The following is an 18,661-nucleotide window of genomic DNA, read 5'->3' as shown; positions in this document are numbered from 1 at the left end:
TGACACTAAGCTGGGGGGCAGTGTTAGCTGTGAGGAGGATGCTAGGAGACTGCAAGGTGACTTGGATAGGCTGGGTGAGTGGGCAAATGTTTGGCAGATGCAGTATAATGTGGATAAATGTGAGGTTATCCATTTTGGTGGCAAAAACAGGAAAGCAGACTTTTATCTAAATGGTGGCCGATTAGGAAAAGGGGAGATGCAGCGAGACCTGGGTGTCATGGTACACCAGTCATTGAAAGTAGGCATGCAGGTGCAGCAGGCAGTGAAGAAAGCGAATGGTATGTTAGCTTTCATAGCAAAAGGATTTGAGTATAGGAGCAGGGAGGTTCTACTGCAGTTGTACAGGGTCTTGGTGAGACCACACCTGGAGTATTGCGTACAGTTTTGGTCTCCAAATCTGAGGAAGGACATTATTGCCATAGAGGGAGTGCAGAGAAGGTTCACCAGACTGATTCCTGGGATGTCAGGACTGTCTTATGAAGAAAGACTGGATGGACTCGGCTTGTACTCGCTAGAATTTAGGAGATTGAGAGGGGATCTTATAGAAACGTACAAAATTCTTAAGGGGTTGGACAGGCTAGATGCAGGAAGATTGTTCCCGATGTTGGGGAAGTCCAGGACAAGGGGTCACAGCTTAAGGATGTTTGAACCGGCCCGTTTGCGGAGCTCGGATTCAGCCTGCGGGACTTACCTACCATCACCCGGCGGGGTCACAACATCGGAGGCTTGGATTGCCTCAGCGCAGAGGGAGAGCAAGGAGGGAAGAGACAATGACTTTGGGACTTTAAACTGTGTTGAGTGTTTGTTATTTATTCTATGTTATTCTTTTATTTGTTTTTAAATCGTTGAATGGGCTCGCCCCGCCTTACCTCTCTGAGCTGCTCCACCTATATGCTCCTGCCCGGTGCCTCAGGTCAGCTGATCAGCTGCTCCTTGAGGTACCAAGGTCTAAGCGGAAGCTCAGAGGGGATAGAGCCTTTTCTGTTGCTGCTCCGGCACTCTGGAACACCTTGCTGCTGCACATCAGACAGGCCCCCTCACTGTCCATCTTCAAATCCTCCCTAAAAACACATTTTTATTCTTTGGCTTTCGACACTGGCTGAGGCATTGCTCCTGTTTTTAGTGCTTTTAATGTCTTTTAATTTTTAGTGTGTTTTTTATAGTCCTTCGTTTTACGGTTTTTAATGGTTTTTAATTGTTTGTAATAGCTTTTTGTTCATGAGTTCTCATGTACAGCACTTTGTGGCAACTGCAGTTGTTTAAAGTGCTTTATAAATAAAGTTATTATTATTATTATTATGTTATGACTGCAGGCTAAACCATATTGTTTGTTTTGTTTTGTTTTTGTCTTTTGTTTTTACCTTGTTTGGGATGTGTTTACCTTGTGTGGGACTAAAGATGGAAATTAGCTACTGGCTACAATCTTGCGTATTACATGTAAATGTTTATTAATATGCACTGTCCCTAATAAAATCAATTCAATTTCAATTTCAAGGATAAGGGGGAAATCCTTTAAAACCGAGATGAGAAAAACATTTTTCACACAGAGAGTGGTGAATCTCTGGAACTCTCTGCCACAGAGGGTAGTTGAGGCCAGTTCATTGGCTATATTTAAGAGGGAGTTAGATGTGGCCCTTGTGGCTAAAGGGATCAGAGGGTATGGAGAGAAGGCAGGTACAGGATACTGAGTTGGATGATCAGCCATGATAATATTGAATGGCGGTGCAGGCTCGAAGGGCCAAATGGCCTACTCCTGCACCTAATTTCTATGTTTCTATGTTTCTATGACGTAACAAGGGTTGGCTGATGAGGAAGATGTATTTGAATTGGCATATATGGACTTCTAAAGGCCATTTGAAAAGATGCCATCAAGATAAAAGACCATGGAATAAAAAGATAGACATGTGTAGGAAGTTCAATTTCAAATTTATTTGTCACATGCACTATAAGGTGCAGTGAAATGAATTTACCATGCAGCGTTACAATTAAAAAAGGACATAATATGCAACATAGAAACATAGAAAATAGGTGCAGGAGTAGGCCATTCGGCACTTCGAGCCTGCACCGCCATTCAATATGATCATGGCTGATCATCCAACTCAGTATCCTGTACCTGCCTTCTCTCCATACCCCCTGATCCCTTTAGCCACAAGGGCCACATCTAACTCCCTCTTAAATATAGCCAATGAACTGGCCTCAACTACCTTCTGTGGCAGAGAATTCCAGAGATTCACCACTCTCTGTGTGAAAAATGTTTTCCTCACCTCGGTCCTAAAAGATTTCCCCCTTATCCTTAAACTGTGACCCCTTATTCTGGACTTCCCCAACATCGGGAACAATCTTCCTGCATCTAGCCTGTCCAACCACTTAAGAATTTTGTAAGTTTCTATAAGATCCCCTCTCAATCTTCTAAATTCTAGCGAGTACAAGCCGAGTCAATATGTTTCAATATGATCATGGCTGATCATCCAACTCAGTATCCAGTACCTGCCTTCTCTCCATACCCCCTGATCTCTTTAGCCACAAGGGCCACATCTAACTCCCTCTTAAATATAGCCAATGAACTGGCCTCAACTGCCTTCTGTGGCAGAGAATTCCACAGATTCACCACTCTCTGTGTGAAAAATGTTTTTCTCATCTCTGTCCTAAAAGACTTCCCCCTTATCCTTAAACTGTGACCCCTTGTTCTGGACTTCCTCGACATCGGGAACAATCTTCCTGCAACTAGCCTGTCCAACCCCTTAAGAATTTTGTACGTTTCTGTAAGATCCCCCCTCAATCGTCTAAATTCTAGCGAGTACAAGCCGCGTTTATCCAGTCTTTCTTCATATGAAAGTCCTGCCATCCCAGGAATCAGTCTGGTGAACCTTCTCTGCGCTCCCTCTATTGCAAGAATGTCTTTCCTCAGATTATAAGACCAAAACTGGACACAATACTCCATGTGTGGTCTCTCCAAGACCCTGTACAACTGCAGTAGAACCTCCCTGCTCCGATACTCAAAACAATGACTGGTGTACCATGACACCCAGGTCTCGTTGCATCTCCCCTTTTCCTAATCGGCCACCATTCAGATAATAGTCTACTTCCCGGTTCGTGCCACCAAAGTGGATAACCTCACATTTATCCACATTATACTGCATCTGCCATGCATTTGCCCACTCACCCAACCTATCCTTCACCTTGCAGCCTCCTAGCATCCTTCTCACAGCTAACACTGCCCCCCAGCTTCGTGTCATCTGCAAACTTGGAGACGTTGCATTCAATTCCCTCGTCCAAATCATTAATATATATTGTAAATAGCTGGGGTCCCTGCACTGAGCCTTGCGGTACCCCACTAGTCACTGCCTGCCATTCTGAAAAGGACCCGTTTACTCCTACACTTTGCTTCCTGTCTGCCAGCCAGTTCTCTATCCACATCAATACTGAATCCCCAATACCGTGTGCTTTAAGTTTGCATACTAATCTCTTATGTGGGACCTTGTCGAAAGCCTTCCGAAAGTCCAGATATTACACATCCACTGGTTCTCCCTTATCCACTCTACTAGTTACATCCTTGAAAAATTCTATAAGATTCGTCAGACATGATTTATCTTTCATAAATCCATGCTGACTTTGTCCAATGATTTCACCACTTTCCAAATGTGCTGCTATCCCATCTTTAATAACTGACTAGCATTTTCCCCACTACTGATGTTAGACTAACTGGTCTGAAATTCCCTGTTTTCTCTCTCCCTCCCTTTTTAGAAAGTGGGGTTTCATTAGCTACCCTCCAATCCTGAGGAACTACTCCAGAATCTAAAGAGTTTTGAAAAATTATCACTAATGCATCCACTGTTTCTGGGGCTACTTCCTTAAGTACTCTGGGATGCAGCCTATCTGGCCCTGGGGATTTTTTATCGGCCTTTAATCCATTCAATTTACCTAACACCACTTCCCGGCTAACCTGGATTTCACTCAGTTCCTCCATCTCATTTGACCCCCGGTCCCCTGCTATTTCCGGCAAATTATTTATGTCTTCCTTAGTGAAGACAGAACCAAAGTAGTTATTCAATTGGTCTGCCATGTCCTTGTTCCCCATGATCAATTCACCTGTTTCTGACTGCAATGGACCTACATTTGTTTTAACTAATCTTTTTCTCTTCACATATCTATAAAAACTTTTGCAGTCAGTTTTTATGTTCCCTGCCAGTTTTCTTTCATAATCTATTTTCCCTATCCTAATTAAGCCCTTTGTCCTCCTCTGCTGGACTCTGAATTTCTCCCAGTCCTGTTTACACCAAAGATAGCTTGTATACACCAAAGATAGACACAAAATGCTGGAGTAACTCAGCGGGACAGGCAGCATCTCTGGACAGAAGGAATGGGTGACATTTTGGGTCGAGACTCTTCTGCAGACTGTGAGTCAGGGGAGAGGGAGACACAGAGATAAGGAAGGGTACAGTGTGAAAACAAGACATCAATGGGGATCTGGTTCATTGAAAATGTAGAATAGATCATTCTTGGCTAGGTAAAAAGAATGCAGCAGCATGGACAGAAAATTTACAATGTAATTTGATGTAGTGAGCAATAGTGAAAGATTTGTTTTTTGCTCTTAAGGGAATTGCACAACAGGGCTCTTATGAAGTTGGCATTTCCACAGCTTTTCTTTATATTTTTTTTTTGAATTTGGGTGTACAGAGCACAATTTCTAAATCTGAAGATGATAGGGAAATGTAGGTGTAATAAGGAGTAAGAGAATTCTTAAAATTTTCAAAATGAACGCTAAATTGTGGGTGCAAGAAATGTAATGTCGAAAATATTAAATGTTACATTCTGGTAGAAGACTGAGAAGTGGCAATATAAACTGGAAAATATGGATATAATTTACTCGGTTCTTACAGTTACAAGTGATTTCAACATTGCGAACTATGCATGTAAAATTATCTAGAAGTGGCATTATAGAATACAAAAATAAATCAAATAAAGGAATGAAAAAGGACGAAGTGCTGGAAAAGCTCAGCGGATCAGGCAATATCTCTGGAGAACATGGATAGTTGATATTTCTGGGCGGGACCTTTCATAAGGTCGTAAGTGATGGTAGAATTAGGCCATTTGGCCCATCAAGTCTAATCCATCATTCAATTATGGCTGATCTATCTCTCCCCCCTAACCCCATTCTTCTGCCTTCTCCCCATAACCTCTGACACCTGTACGAATCAAGAATCTATCTGTCTCTGCCTTCGTCCGATCCTTTCTTCTTACTTCTTTCATCTTCCCCAAAAATGACCATTTCTCCACATTTCTTCTCATGCATGTAATGACTAATTTGTGGTTGGTTGAAAATGCACTGAAGCCTAAGTACTGAGCACAAAAAAGGTGCTCACATTAAGTACAAATGAATTAGCGTGTTTGCTTTTCCCTCTATTGACATTCGTCACTATTTCCTATTTGATTCTCTCCAAAATCACCGCAGGTTCCCCAGCAGATGTAAACAAAGGATACATGCCTAAATAAATGAGTAAAGTTTATAAACTTGTTTACAGAAGATACGAAGAAAGAACTTTGTTGCAATTACTTCCCCTTTTATAATAAAGAATGCTATTCATCAAACAGAAGCAAGTATTTCACTGATCCACAGTTTTACTTCATCAGAACCTCACCGCAGTATTTAAAGGAGCACAGCCTGATGTAATGAAAGCAAGTACATATTACCACGCTAGTTTTCTACACACTTTAATCATTGATTAAACAATTGAAACTGCCATGACCTAGTAGACGAGTTCAAGGTTATCAAGATGACAACTTACAATAATGAAAAGAGAACAAAACAAATGGTACACTTTCAAAGTCCAGGCAAAAGACGAATGGTTCAATTAATCAATGTACTGGTTTGCAATTGTAATCTGTTTGTTTTCTAAAAAAGTGTTTCCTTCTCTCTCTTAAAACCACTGACCTTTGCTGTGTCAATTCACAGATGCCAGCAGCCTTCCATTACTTCAGTCAGGGAGGCAACCTGCAGATCAGTCTAGTCAATGGGAGATAATGAAGCTATTGAACTGATATTGGCATGAAATCCAGGGTGAAAAATGAGAAAAAGGATGGATCTTAGTTGATTATTTCAGCTGCAGCCTTGAGCCAATTGTAACGTTCCACTACTGCTCAGTGTGAGATCAATAAACTCACTCCGATTAATAGGAATCTCAGAGATTTCCTGTTCTGCACAGATCATATTCACACTGACTCATTGAACCATCCGATTAACAATAATTTTACAAACTAGTCATAGAGTCCTGCAGCGTGAAAATGGGCCCTTCGGCCCAACTTGCCCACACTGGCCGATATGACCCATCTACACTTATCACACCTGCCTGCGTTTGGGCCCATATCCCTCTAAACCTGTCCTATCCATGTACCAGTGCGATAGTACATGCCTCAACTTCCTCGTCCGGCAGCTCGTTCCATACACCCACCATCTTTGTGTGAAAAAGTTACCCCTTGGGTTCATATTACATCTTTCCACCCTCACCTTAAACCTATCTCCTTTGTTTCTTGATTCTTCTACTCTGTGCATCTACCCGATATATTCCTCTCATGATTTTGAGATCACCTCTCATCCTCCTGCGCTCCAAGGAATAAAGTCCTAACCTAAACCTCTGTCTATAGCTCAAGCCATCGCATCCTGACATGCCATTGTGAGGAACTTTGAGACACATTGCAGATTTATAGCTTTTACAGATCTTACTTCAGATACAACATCCTCAGAAATCTTCTCTGCATCCATTTCAGCTAGACAACATCTTTCCTATAACATGGTGCCCAAAGCTAAACACAATACTCAGACTTCAGTCTGAAAAAGGGTTTCGGCCCGAAACGTTGCCTATTTCCTTCACTCCATAGATGCTGCCACACCCACTGAGTTTCTCCAGCACTTTTGTCTACCCATAATACTCTCAATGCAGCCTCACCAACATCTTATTCTGCTGCAACATGGCCTCCCAACTTCTGTACTCAATGTTCTGACGAATGAAGGCCAATGTGCCTTTCACACAGAGAGTGGTGAATCTCTGGAATGCTTTGCCACAGAATGCAGTTGAGGCCAGTTCATTGGCCATATTTAAGAGGGAATTAGATGTGGCCCTTGTGGCTAAAGGGATCCGGGGGTATGGAGAGAAGGCAGGTACAGGATACTGAGTTGGATGATTAGCCATGATCATATTGAATGGCAGTGCAGGCTCGAAGGGCCGAATGGCCTACTCCTGCACCTATTTTCTATGTTTCTATGTGCCAAAAGCATTTTTGACCACCCTTTCTACCTCGGATGCCACTTTCAATAAACTATGGGCCTGGACTCCTCGATCCCTCTGGTCTACTATACTCCCCAGAGCCCTACTGTTCACTGAGTAAGATCTGTAAAAGCTATAAATCTGCAATGTGTCTCCAAGTTCCTCACAGTGGCATGTTTTAAGCTGTCGTCATGGCCAATACAATGCACAGGGTTTGGAGATGATATTACCATATTCCCTTTGTTTTACTGACGATGCATGGATGCTTTGATATTGATTAAGCTGAGAATCACACATTGATCAGCAGGCAAGATGTCCAGCTGTATTTTGTTACAGGGCATCTGTTCAATGCATCTATATTTTAAAAAAGGTGCTTTGTTTTGTTTGGTTTATTATTGCCCCATGTACCAAGGCAGAGTGAAAAGCTTTTTTGTGGTCCGGTCAGCGAAAAGACTTTGCGTGATTACCATCAAGCCGTCCACAGTGTACAGATATAGGATAAAGGGAATAATGTTTAGTTACAAGATAAAGTCCGATTAAAGATAGTTCAAAAATTTCCAACGAGGAAGATGGGAGGTCAGGACCACTCTCTGGTTGGTGAGAGGACAGTTCAACAATAACAGGAGCAGTGAGGAATGGTACAAGAGAATTCAAATCATACAGACTGGCTTGGGTGATATGGTTGTAAAGGTTGTGATAGATCGATCATACATACAATCTAGGGTGTTTGTTTTATAAGGGAAACCTGCATTTGATATACTGGACTTGTTTTCTGTGTTCTGATAACATTAAGTGGCGAATTACCTGATTGCAGTGACCAGGTCATTACTATCAGCTTGCAGTTGAGCACAGGATTCTGGCAGGAGAATTCTACAGAAACCCACATCTGATCAGAAAATGCTTTTTTGGCGCATGATATTCTGGCCCTCGTAAAGCTGCAGCAAGTAAGAATTTCATTGTTCTATTGCTGGTATATTTAAATACTCTTGACACAAAATGGAGACTGCGTTAATGTTCGCTCTCCACTGTTATAGAGTCATAGAGTGATACAGTGTGGAAACAGGTCCTTCAGCCCAACTCGCCCACGCCGGCCAACAATGTCCCAGCTACACCAGTCCCACTTGCCTGCGCTTGGTCCATAACCCTCCAAACCTGTCCTATCCATGTAACTGTCCAACTGTTTCTTAAACGATGGGATAGCCCCAGCCTCAACTACCTCCTCTGGCAGCTTGTTCCATACACCCACCACCCCCTGCATGAAGAAGTTACCCCTCGGTTTCCTATTAAATCTTTTCCCCTTCACCTTGAACCTATGTCCTCTGGTCTTCGATTCCCCTACTCTGGACAAAAGACTCTGTGCATCTACCTGATTTATTCCTCTCATGATTGCGTACAGTTTTGGTCTCCAAATCTGAGGAAGGACATTATTGCCATAGAGGGAGTGCAGAGAAGGTTCACCAGACTGATTCCTGGGATGTCAGGACTTTCATATGAAGAAAGACTGGATAGACTCGGCTTATACTCGCTAGAATTTAGGAGATTGAGGGGGGATCTTATAGAAACTTACAAAATTCTTAAGGGGTTGGACAGGCTAGATGCAGGAAGATTGTTCCCGATGTTGGGGAAGTCCAGGACAAGGGGTCACAGCTTAAGGATAAGGGGAAAATCCTTTAAGACCGAGATGAGAAAAACATTTTTCACACAGAGAGTGGTGAATCTCTGGAACTCTCTGCCACAGAGGGTAGTTGAGGCCAGTTCATTGGCTATATTTAAAAGGGAGTTAGATGTGGCCCTTGTGGCTAAGGGGATCAGGGGGTATGGAGAGAAGGCAGGTACGGGATACTGAGTTGGATGATCAGCCATGATCATATTGATTGGCGGTGCAGGCTCGAAGGGCCGAATGGCCTACTCCTGCACCTATTTTCTATGTATCTATGTATACCTCTATAAGATCTCCCCTCATCCTCCTAGCTCCATGGAATAGAGATCCAGCCTACTCAACCTCTCCCTATAGCTCACACACTCTAGCCCTGGCAACATCCTCACAAATATTTTCTGAACCCTTTCAAGCTTGACAATATCTTTCCTATAACATGGTGCCCAGAACTGAACATAATATTCTAAATGCGGTCTTACCATGACCTCCCAACTTCTGTACTCAATACTCTGACTGATGAAGCCAAAGTGCCAAAAGTATTTTTTACCATCTTATCTACCTGTGACTCAACCTTCAAGGAACCATGCACTTGTACTTCTAGATCCCTCTGCTCTACAACACTACCCAGAGGCCTACCATTTACTGTGTAGGTCCTGCCCTTGTTCGACATTCCAAAATGCAACACCTCACACTTCTCTGTATTAAATTCCATCAATCATTCCTCCTCCTACCTGGCCAATCGATCCAGATCCTGCTGCAATCGTTCACAACCACTATCTTCACTGTCTGCAAAACCACTAACTTTTGTATCATCAGCAAACTTGTTAATCTTGCCCTATATGTTCTCATCCCAATCATTGATGTAGATGACAAACAGTAATGGGCCCAGCACCGAACCATGAGGCACACCACTAGTCACTGCTCTCCATTCTGAGAAGCAACCTTCCACCATCACTCTCTGCTTCCTTCCATGGAGCCAATTTGCTATCCATTCAGCTATCTCTCCTTGTATCCCATGAAATTTAATCTTCCAGAGCAGCCTATCATGCGGCACCTTGTCGAACGCCTTACTAAGTCCATGTACACATCTACAGCTCTGCCTTCATCAACCTTTTTGCTCACGTCTTCAAAAAAATCAGATTTGTGAAACATGACCACCCCTGTACAAAACCATGTTGACTGTCGCTAATCAGCCCTTGCCCATCCAAATGCCTGTATATCCTATCCCTCAAAATACTGAGTTGTGAGGTCATGTTGCAGTTGTGCCAAACAAGGAATTATACCTGCCTCGGTTTGACTTCGCAAAATGCAACACCTTACACATATCTGTGGAGGAAGGAACTGTAGATGCTGGTTTAAACCGAAGATAGACACAAAAAACTGGAGTAACTCAGCGGGACAGGCAGCATCTCTGGACAGAAGGAATGGATGACGTTTCTGGTGAAATCCTTCACCCATCTGAAGAAGGGTCTCGACCCGAAATGTCACCCATTCCTTCTCTCCAGCGGTGCTGCCTGTCCCGCTGAGTTACTCCAGCTTTGTGTGTCTATCTTCACCTTATAAATATCTTCTCTTAACTGAAACACTCCATCCCAGGCAATAACCCTGGTGAATCTCCCCTGGACCGGTTCAAGTAAAAACACATCTTCCCTATGGTCTGATGACCAGAACTACACGCAATATTCCAGCTGTGACCTACTGTAGCTAACATTTTATAAAGTTGGTCCAAGATCTGCCTATTCTTATACTCTGTTCCCTATCTATTGAAGGCAAGCATCCTGTATGCCTTCTTATCCACCCTATCGTCCTATGCTGCTACCTTCAGGGATTTTTCAACTTGGACATCAAGGTTTCTTCGTTCCTTAATATTCCCTAGATCCCTACCTGTTTTAGTATATATTCTATCCCTAAATTGCATCACTTTCAAGGAATCAGGATTAAATTCCATCTGCTCAAATTACCATCTGATGAATATCATTCTGCAGTTTAAAACAATGGTCCGCACTATCACCAATGTGGCTAATTTTCATCTCATCTTACTAATCATCCTGTCCTTAAATGATTTAATTCTGGAATTAAAGATATGCTGCAGAAATTGGCAGCGGACACATATCTGGAAGATACAGTTAATGCATAAACTTCCAATATGCCTGAAGGAAAATGCATATGGATAAAGAGCAAACGAAATTCAATGCACTGGTCAAATTCACTTTGGTAAGAATAATAAGGCTACTTATTTCTTCAAAAGAGACAAACTGAGCAAAAAAAAAAAAAAGCAAACAGTTCTTATACTCACAAGAAACACTGATATGCCATATATAGGGATTCATTTCGAAGAAAATATAAAATCGGAGAGGTAATGTGAATATCTATCTTAATCTTTGGCTACATTACATGTGTGCCCAGATCTGATTAGCATGAAAGGAAAATGAAGCATTGATGAAAGCGCAGTGAAGGTTTATAAAGATGGGTGCAAAATTAAGAGTCTGCAACTTTCAAGTGAGAATCCAGGTCAGGACACTTTTCATTGAAGAGGCAAAACAAAAAACTGATCAAAAGATTCGATGGGTGGCATTGGGAAACCAGGTGTAGAAGATTGTAAGTGGAAACAGCATCACTCTATCATAGGGCCAAAGTGACTTGATCCTCCAATGCAAATTCCGGTAAAACGATTCTATTATTTTTGCTCCCTCTATTTTTGGTTTCATTTGTAATACTCAGTGGCGCCATAGAGTGGGGCAGCCTCACCTGCAGCTGTTCGTTCTTCACCTTTTGTTTATTTTTAGTTTGTTAAAACGTTTTGTTTTGGAGGCCTTTTAGTCTTTTTATGTGGGGGATGGGGGGCGAGGGGGAACCCGTTTTTTCCAGTCCCTACCTGGTCGAGGATGCGTCTGTACTCCGAGCCGCATCTTCGCGGCCTGCCATCTGGATTGACGCGGCCTTTCCTGACGGAGACCGGCCAGAGCTTCGAGCTGCAGATTCAGCGGTGGCGCAGCACTGAGGTACTATCGAGGAGCGGGGCAATGCCTTACCCGGGTTGCCGTGTTGGAGCTCCGGAGTGCTGGGCCTGCCGACTTCAACATCGTGCAGCTGTGGTCTGCGGAGCTTCCAGCCGCGGCAGCGCTGACTTTATCAACGCGGAGCCTGGGATCTCTCGCCGAGGTCGCCAGTATTGGAGCTCCTCCCAGCGCGGCCTGTGGACTTTGGGAGGAAGCGACCGTTTCGGAATTCCAAGCCGCTGAGAGTGTTCTTCTGTTCCGACGCCGGAGTTCCTTCATCCCGGTGAGAGGGCCTGAAACACCGGGCCGCCGTAGTGGCGACTGCGAAGGCCTCAATAGGCTCCGACCACGGATGAACATGGAGGAAGTGGACTGAACTTTGCTGCCTTCCCTCACAGTGGGAAACGTTGATTCCGCTGTGGGGGATATTTTTTATGTTTAATGTTAAATAATGTTGTGTTTATTTTATTGGTGTGCTGCAATGGCAACTCAAATTTCACTGCACCAATTGGTGTATGTTGGTGTATATCAACAATAAATGTCCGTTGTCCTTTGTCCTTAAAAGAACTCGCTCCAATCTTCCCCACCTATATTTAAGCACTCACACTTTAATCCAGCAGTCAAAGCTACATTTTTATTGATATTTGCAAATTCTGCATTCATGGTGGTGGTGAATGGTGAGAGTAGTGAATCTCTGGAACTCTCTGCCACAGAAGGTAGTTGAGGCCAGTTCATTGGCTATATTTAAGAGGGAGTTAGATGTGGCCCTTGTGGCTAAAGGGATCAGGAGGTATGGAGAGAAGGCAGGTACAGGATACGGAGTTGGATGATCAGCCATGATCATATTGAATGGCGGTGCAGGCTCGAAGGGCCGAATGGCCTACTCCTGCACCTAATTTCTATGTTTCTATGTACATAGTTCTCTTCAATATAAGACTATTCAACAACAACAAGCATCAAGTCAGAGACCAGTTCTGTCCTCATGCAATAATTGTGTGTCAACTGTTTGAGGAAGCAGCACAGAAGCTTTCTCTTTAAATATGACTTATTATAGTAATGTCTCAAGGAGCTATTTTTTAAACTAGTTTTCAGCTGGATCCATTTCAGCCAGAACCATAGAGAGAGACTTTTCCAAGACTACCTCGTCTCCTCAAAGCAAAATAAAGGCAAAACACATGGCTTCATCTTACAATGCTGACCTGCAGTTTCCGAAACTAGAAAATCCTCACCTCAGATAAACTGAAGCTCTGGCTTACTTCTCCCTGATTCCATGGAAAATGAAACAGACCACTGCATGCAGAGTAAATAAAGAACTTCAGAAGCGGTGCAGTGAGAAATATTTCAGAGGTGTCATTCATGCAATGTGAAAGTACATCTGTGGCATTTAGAAATTAATGCAAGATGTTCCACGACTTGTACATTTGTACAGGATGGGCAGTTTAAAATGCCCATCCTGCTGATGAATCCAGAGATGGATCCAGCTGAAAACTAGTTAAAAAAAATAACTCCTTGAGAAATTACTTGAACATGTCAAGGGCATTTTAAAATAAATCAATGAACATTCAGACTACAAACTGGCACAGTGGGCTAAGGGCGGCATAGTGTCATAGCGGTGGAGCTGCTGCCTTGCAGCATCAGTTAACCCGGGTTCGAACCTGACTACGGGTATTGTCTGTACGGAGTTTGTACGTTCTCCCTGTGACCGCGTGGGTTTTCTCCGGGTGCTCCAGTTTCCTCCCACACTCCAAAGACGTACAGGTTTGTAAGTTAATTGGCTTCAGTAAAATTGCTAATTGTCCCTGGTGTGCAGGATCGTGTTGGTGTACAGGGTCACTGGTCGGTGTGGACTCGGTCAACCCAAGGGCCGGTTTCCACACTGTATCTCTAAAGTCTAAACCTTAATACAAATGACAGACATATACTTTTGTTCTGTCTGCGTGCTGACTTATTTTACTTCCCAATAGATTGATAAAGCCATAAGAGTGAATCTCAGATACAATTATTTGAAGGCAAATTAGTGCTCAATGCCGAGCAGCCAAATGTAGCTTTCAGAATTTTTTTTAAGCACTTCCACAATTTCTAACTCCAGTGAAGACCATAGACAATAGGTGCAGGAGTTGCCATTCGGCCCTTCGAACCAGCACCGCCATTCAATGTGATCATGGCTGATCATCCACAATCAGTACCCCGTTCCTGCCGCCTTCCCATATCTCCAGACTTCGCTATCTTTAAGAGCCCTATCTAGCTCTCTCTTGAAAGTATCCAGAGAACTGGCCTCAACCACCCTCAGAGGCAGAGAATTCCACAGACAAAAAATGTTTGTTTCCGTTCTAAATGGCGTACCCCTTATTCTTAAACTGTAGCTCCTGGTTCTGGACTCCCCTAACATCGGCAACATGTTTCCTGCCTCTAGTGTGTCCAAACCCATAATAACCTTATGTTTCATTAAGATTCCCTATCATCCTTCTAAATTCCAGAGTGTACAAGCCCAGCCGCTCCATTCTCTCAGCATATGACATTCCCGCCATCCCGGGAATTAACCTTGTAAACCTATGCTGTACTCCCTCAATAGCAAGAATGTCCTTCCTCAAATTTGGAGACCAAAACTGCACACAATACTCCAGGTGTGGTCTCACTACCCCAGATACTCTTCCACTATCTAAATGATTGCCTTTTAATCTGTAGTTGTAATTTGAACTAAACTAGTTTCCCATCTAGTTTAGTTTAGAAATACAGTATGGAAACAGACTCTTTGGCCCACTGAGTCCACACCGACCAGCGCATCACCTGGTCACACGAGTTCAATGTTATCCCACTTTCTCATCCACTCCCTACAAATTTGGGGCAATTCTCTTAACAAGCAAACTGAACCCAGACAGCACCTGAGGTCAGGATGGAACCTAGGTCTCTGGTGCCATGAGGGAGCAACCCTACAAGCTGTGCCACTGTACCAATCAACTCTACTAATATACGGCTGGCCATAGCACCATTAATCTTTCAGTATTATTCTAAAGCATAAGCTTGAGAAAATGATGAGTAGATTTCATCAAGCAATATCTTTAATGGCACCCAATAAACTATGACCTCATCCTGGAGACACAAGTAACTGCAGACGTTGGAATCATTGAGCAAAACGCAAAGTGCTGGAGTAACTCAGCAGGTCCTGCAGCACACATGGAGGAAATGGATAGGCAATACTTTGGGTCTATAAAAGTTTTATAGACTTTTATAGTCTATAAAAGTTTTCCAATCCGAAACATCACCTTTCTATTCATTCCACAGATGCCGACTGACCAGCTGAGCTACTCCAGTAGTCTGTGTTATTACCATATCCATAGCAGATGAGAATGCAAGAGAGGAAATCAATGGTGATTTTCTCTTCCCTTGATCCAGATACAATTCTAAATGTGGCATTGCTCAGCTGAGGTCAACTATCTCGACATGGATCAGAGATCCTAGGACCTCCATGTGCATGACATAAAGCAGGCAATACTTTAAACACAAATACTCTGCATGGGAGGATACCAAAAAGCCTATCCCCATCTTTTACTGCAGCTCACTGAGGCAGAATTGGGATTTAAAGTACCTTCTGTTTGTGAAACTGCAGTCATTCTAAAGCAAGTTTGAATTTGAAAACAAACAAATACTTAGCTGCAGTTGACAACCAAATTGGGAAGCATTACTTACAAACCTCACTAGGAGCAACTTCAATTGGACCTACCTTTGATCGCATGCCTCTTCGCATTGCAGTAAAATGGAGCTGGAAATAAAATGGAAAGAATAGTTTACATTTTTTATCGGCTGCATTTCATTTTCATGTCATGAGCAAGGAATGAAGCCAAAATGAAGTGACTAATGCTTTCACAAAGATATGAGAGGAGCAGAAGGATGGCCATGGTCATTTATGACAAGACATTGTATCTGTCTGACTAGTATAAATATAAAGAAATTAAATCCACCAATTTCCACTGGACTAAAGAGGCAATGGTTAATGTCAATATTGCACCAAATAAATGAAGTGCACAAAAAATGGAAATAGTTACGTTTAGTTTAAAGAAATAAGCATGGAAATGAGCCCTTCGGCCCACGGAGTCCACGCCAACCTTTGCTCACTTCATCAAACTTGTTCTATGTTATCCCACTATCTACACATTATGGGCAATTATACAGAGACCAACTAATCTACAAACTTGCCCATGTTTGGGATGCGACAAGAAACACGAGAGCCCGGAGAAAACCCACCCGATACATGTGCAAACTCCACATAGAGAGCACCCGAGGTCAGGATCGAACCCGGGTCTGGGGTTGTGTGGCAGCAGCTCTACAAACTGCGCTACTGTTCCGCCCTCAAGTGTCCAAATCTGACGTAAACAGAAACATTTGTAAATGTTCAGTAAGTCAGGCAGCATCTCTGCAAGATGAAACAGAATCAACTTTTCAGATTGGAGATCCTATGTCAGAAAACTCAGATGAAGGGTCACAGACCTGAAACATTAACGCTGTTCACATATTCTACCTGGCCTACTATGTGTTTACAACATTTCCTGTAGTCAAACTAATTATTGTTATTGTCTGTCTCTGATTGTACGCCAAACCACTTTTAGTAGCACAACCCCACCCCCCCCCCCCCCTTTTCTGCACATGACTCAACAAACCATATTTCACCCATATATATTATCAAGCACATGTGTATTATACAATGTATTCAGATTTGTTAGTACAACATGGGTATAATAAGCGACTCAATCTATTGTTATGTTAATTCATGTAACTCGGATGAAATGGACGAGTTGGGCCAAAATACTCGACTCCATGCTATCTTGCTCCATAACTATATGACAATGCAAGGAACACAAGGTTCACAATAATTAATATGATAGTTAGGCAACAATCTTTCATTCACCATTGGTCGCATCCAATTGACACTGCAAACATTTGTCATGCAACCCCAATCAAAGAAGTCCTTAATATTGGATTGTGGCTCATGGAAACTGGGAGAGAAGGTAGGATGATGGGGATGAAAAAGGAGGAGAGCAGGAACAGCTATTGGAAGGAAAGAGTTGATTGGCAAAGATGTAGAGCGAGGACACTGAATTAGAAACTTATTTTATGCCTGGCAAATGTAATGAAGAAGGTGGCCCCAATGTGCAGATGAGTTTTATCCACCAGTGCCAATTAAGGCCAGGTAGTGACCATACATGTTAATCAGAAGTTTATTTTCTCTAGATATTACAGTTAACATTTTTGTTAACAATTTAATTTTGAACCAAGAAAACTTAATTTCAAAAGTAATCCAGCAAAATATGATGAAGGTGTGAGAAAAACTTCCTGAGATATTCTTTGTGTAAGAAGGAATGAGGCAGATGGATGGAAGGTTGAGGCTGTAGTCTGTAAAATGGAATGGGCAAAGGAAACTCAAACAAGGGAAAATAAACGCAGGAGGTTCCTTGCACTCCACTGTCATAGCTTGCTCTTCTGCAGCTTGCAGTAAACGTGCATGTTTACTGGTGGCTGCATATCATATACCACTTCTGAAATTTGGTTCAATGGACTTCGATAAAATTGAATTTCGGAAATAAGTTGTAACACACAGTGCTGCTCTGTGTGCACAGGGAACTGAGGAAGAACTTCCACTCCACCATAACCTTAAAAACCAACACGTCTTTACGACAGAGAAACAGGATAAATCAAAAATAGTCTGCAGAACAAAGGAGATGAACTCCACCCTGAAATGTAAATAGAAGAAAAACAGGTGTTCTTAATAAATGACATGGTGTTTAATAATTCAATTTCTCCAAACAATCTGTTATTTTCTGCATTTAAATTCTCTGCCATTCGGCTGTTATCCTGCACACCAATTCTCGGGGTCTGGGAGAAAGCAGTAAAGTTAACTTGAGATTCAAGACACCAAAAAAAAATCAAATACTCCCCGTGGACAAAAAGTAGCTTGACTGGGAAAGGGGGTGTGAGTGATGTGAAATTGCCCCCTATTACTAGCTACATTTCATTTTTAATTATAAACGTGAAAATATCATGAAACACATCAATACACAAGTACAATACAGTGGGAACTGCAGCCAATTTTTCTGCCAACATTTTAACCCTGTCAGGGCACGGCCCTTCGGCAGGTGACAAAGACTTACAACTGCATTCGCTCTGACTGCTTTCATTTTTAAGAAAACATTTCAAATGTTGCTTTCCACATTGAGCTGAAAATGCATTTCATTATTTCCTGCTTCAATCATTGTTTCCTAGAATCGTGAACCTCTTACCTCCCCTCAGTTTCCTCTTCCTCCTGCTATCTTTTAGAAAGACAAGTTTGGTGTCATCCGAATAGTGCTTGATTTATTGCATTTTCCCTTCTATTTTCTGTGCCCTTGATCATGTCCTTGCAAGCACTTCAGAGTTTTTTTTGATTTATATATATATATATATATATATATAATATAAAGGGTTGGGCAGCATTAAAGTAGCATTGAGATTTCTTCTTGTACAGAAATGCTGTTGCAGTGTTCAAACGGTCAAATGTCTTCAACAGGATTTTACCACTGTAAATGTAAACTTGCATTCACGCTGCAAACTGCTATTGTTCATTATGAAACATCAAACAGGCAAGTACTGTCTATAGTAAATTACAGGATCACTGCAAACAAATCAAAACTGGGCACAACGCAAACTTAAAAAGTCTTCTCACTTCCCTTTTATGAAAATGCTAACTGTTGGGGAAGTTATAATTCAGCTGA

At 42.4% G+C, this 18,661-nt stretch overlaps 1 protein-coding gene across 10 annotated transcripts in view; it reads right to left on the bottom strand.

Moving 5' to 3' along the window:
• tcf4 (transcription factor 4) overlaps positions 1 to 18,661 on the bottom strand; it is a 617,800-nt gene that overhangs the window by 273,066 nt on the left and 326,073 nt on the right. For 8 of the 10 annotated variants that reach the window (XM_033033210.1, XM_033033191.1, XM_033033173.1 and 5 more), the window contains one exon: positions 15,640 to 15,678. The exons of the other annotated variants lie outside the window; for them this stretch is intronic. In XM_033033210.1, the coding sequence (XP_032889101.1) occupies positions 15,640 to 15,678 (39 nt within the window). The remainder of the gene's footprint in view (positions 1 to 15,639; positions 15,679 to 18,661) is intronic. 10 annotated transcript variants of the gene reach the window in all.

The sequence above is a fragment of the Amblyraja radiata genome, chromosome 1 (genome assembly GCF_010909765.2).
Source record: "Amblyraja radiata isolate CabotCenter1 chromosome 1, sAmbRad1.1.pri, whole genome shotgun sequence".
NCBI classification, from domain to species: Eukaryota; Metazoa; Chordata; class Chondrichthyes; order Rajiformes; family Rajidae; genus Amblyraja; species Amblyraja radiata.
The sequence above is the reverse complement of the archived record's forward strand: the minus strand, read 5'-3'. Positions and strand labels throughout refer to the sequence as shown.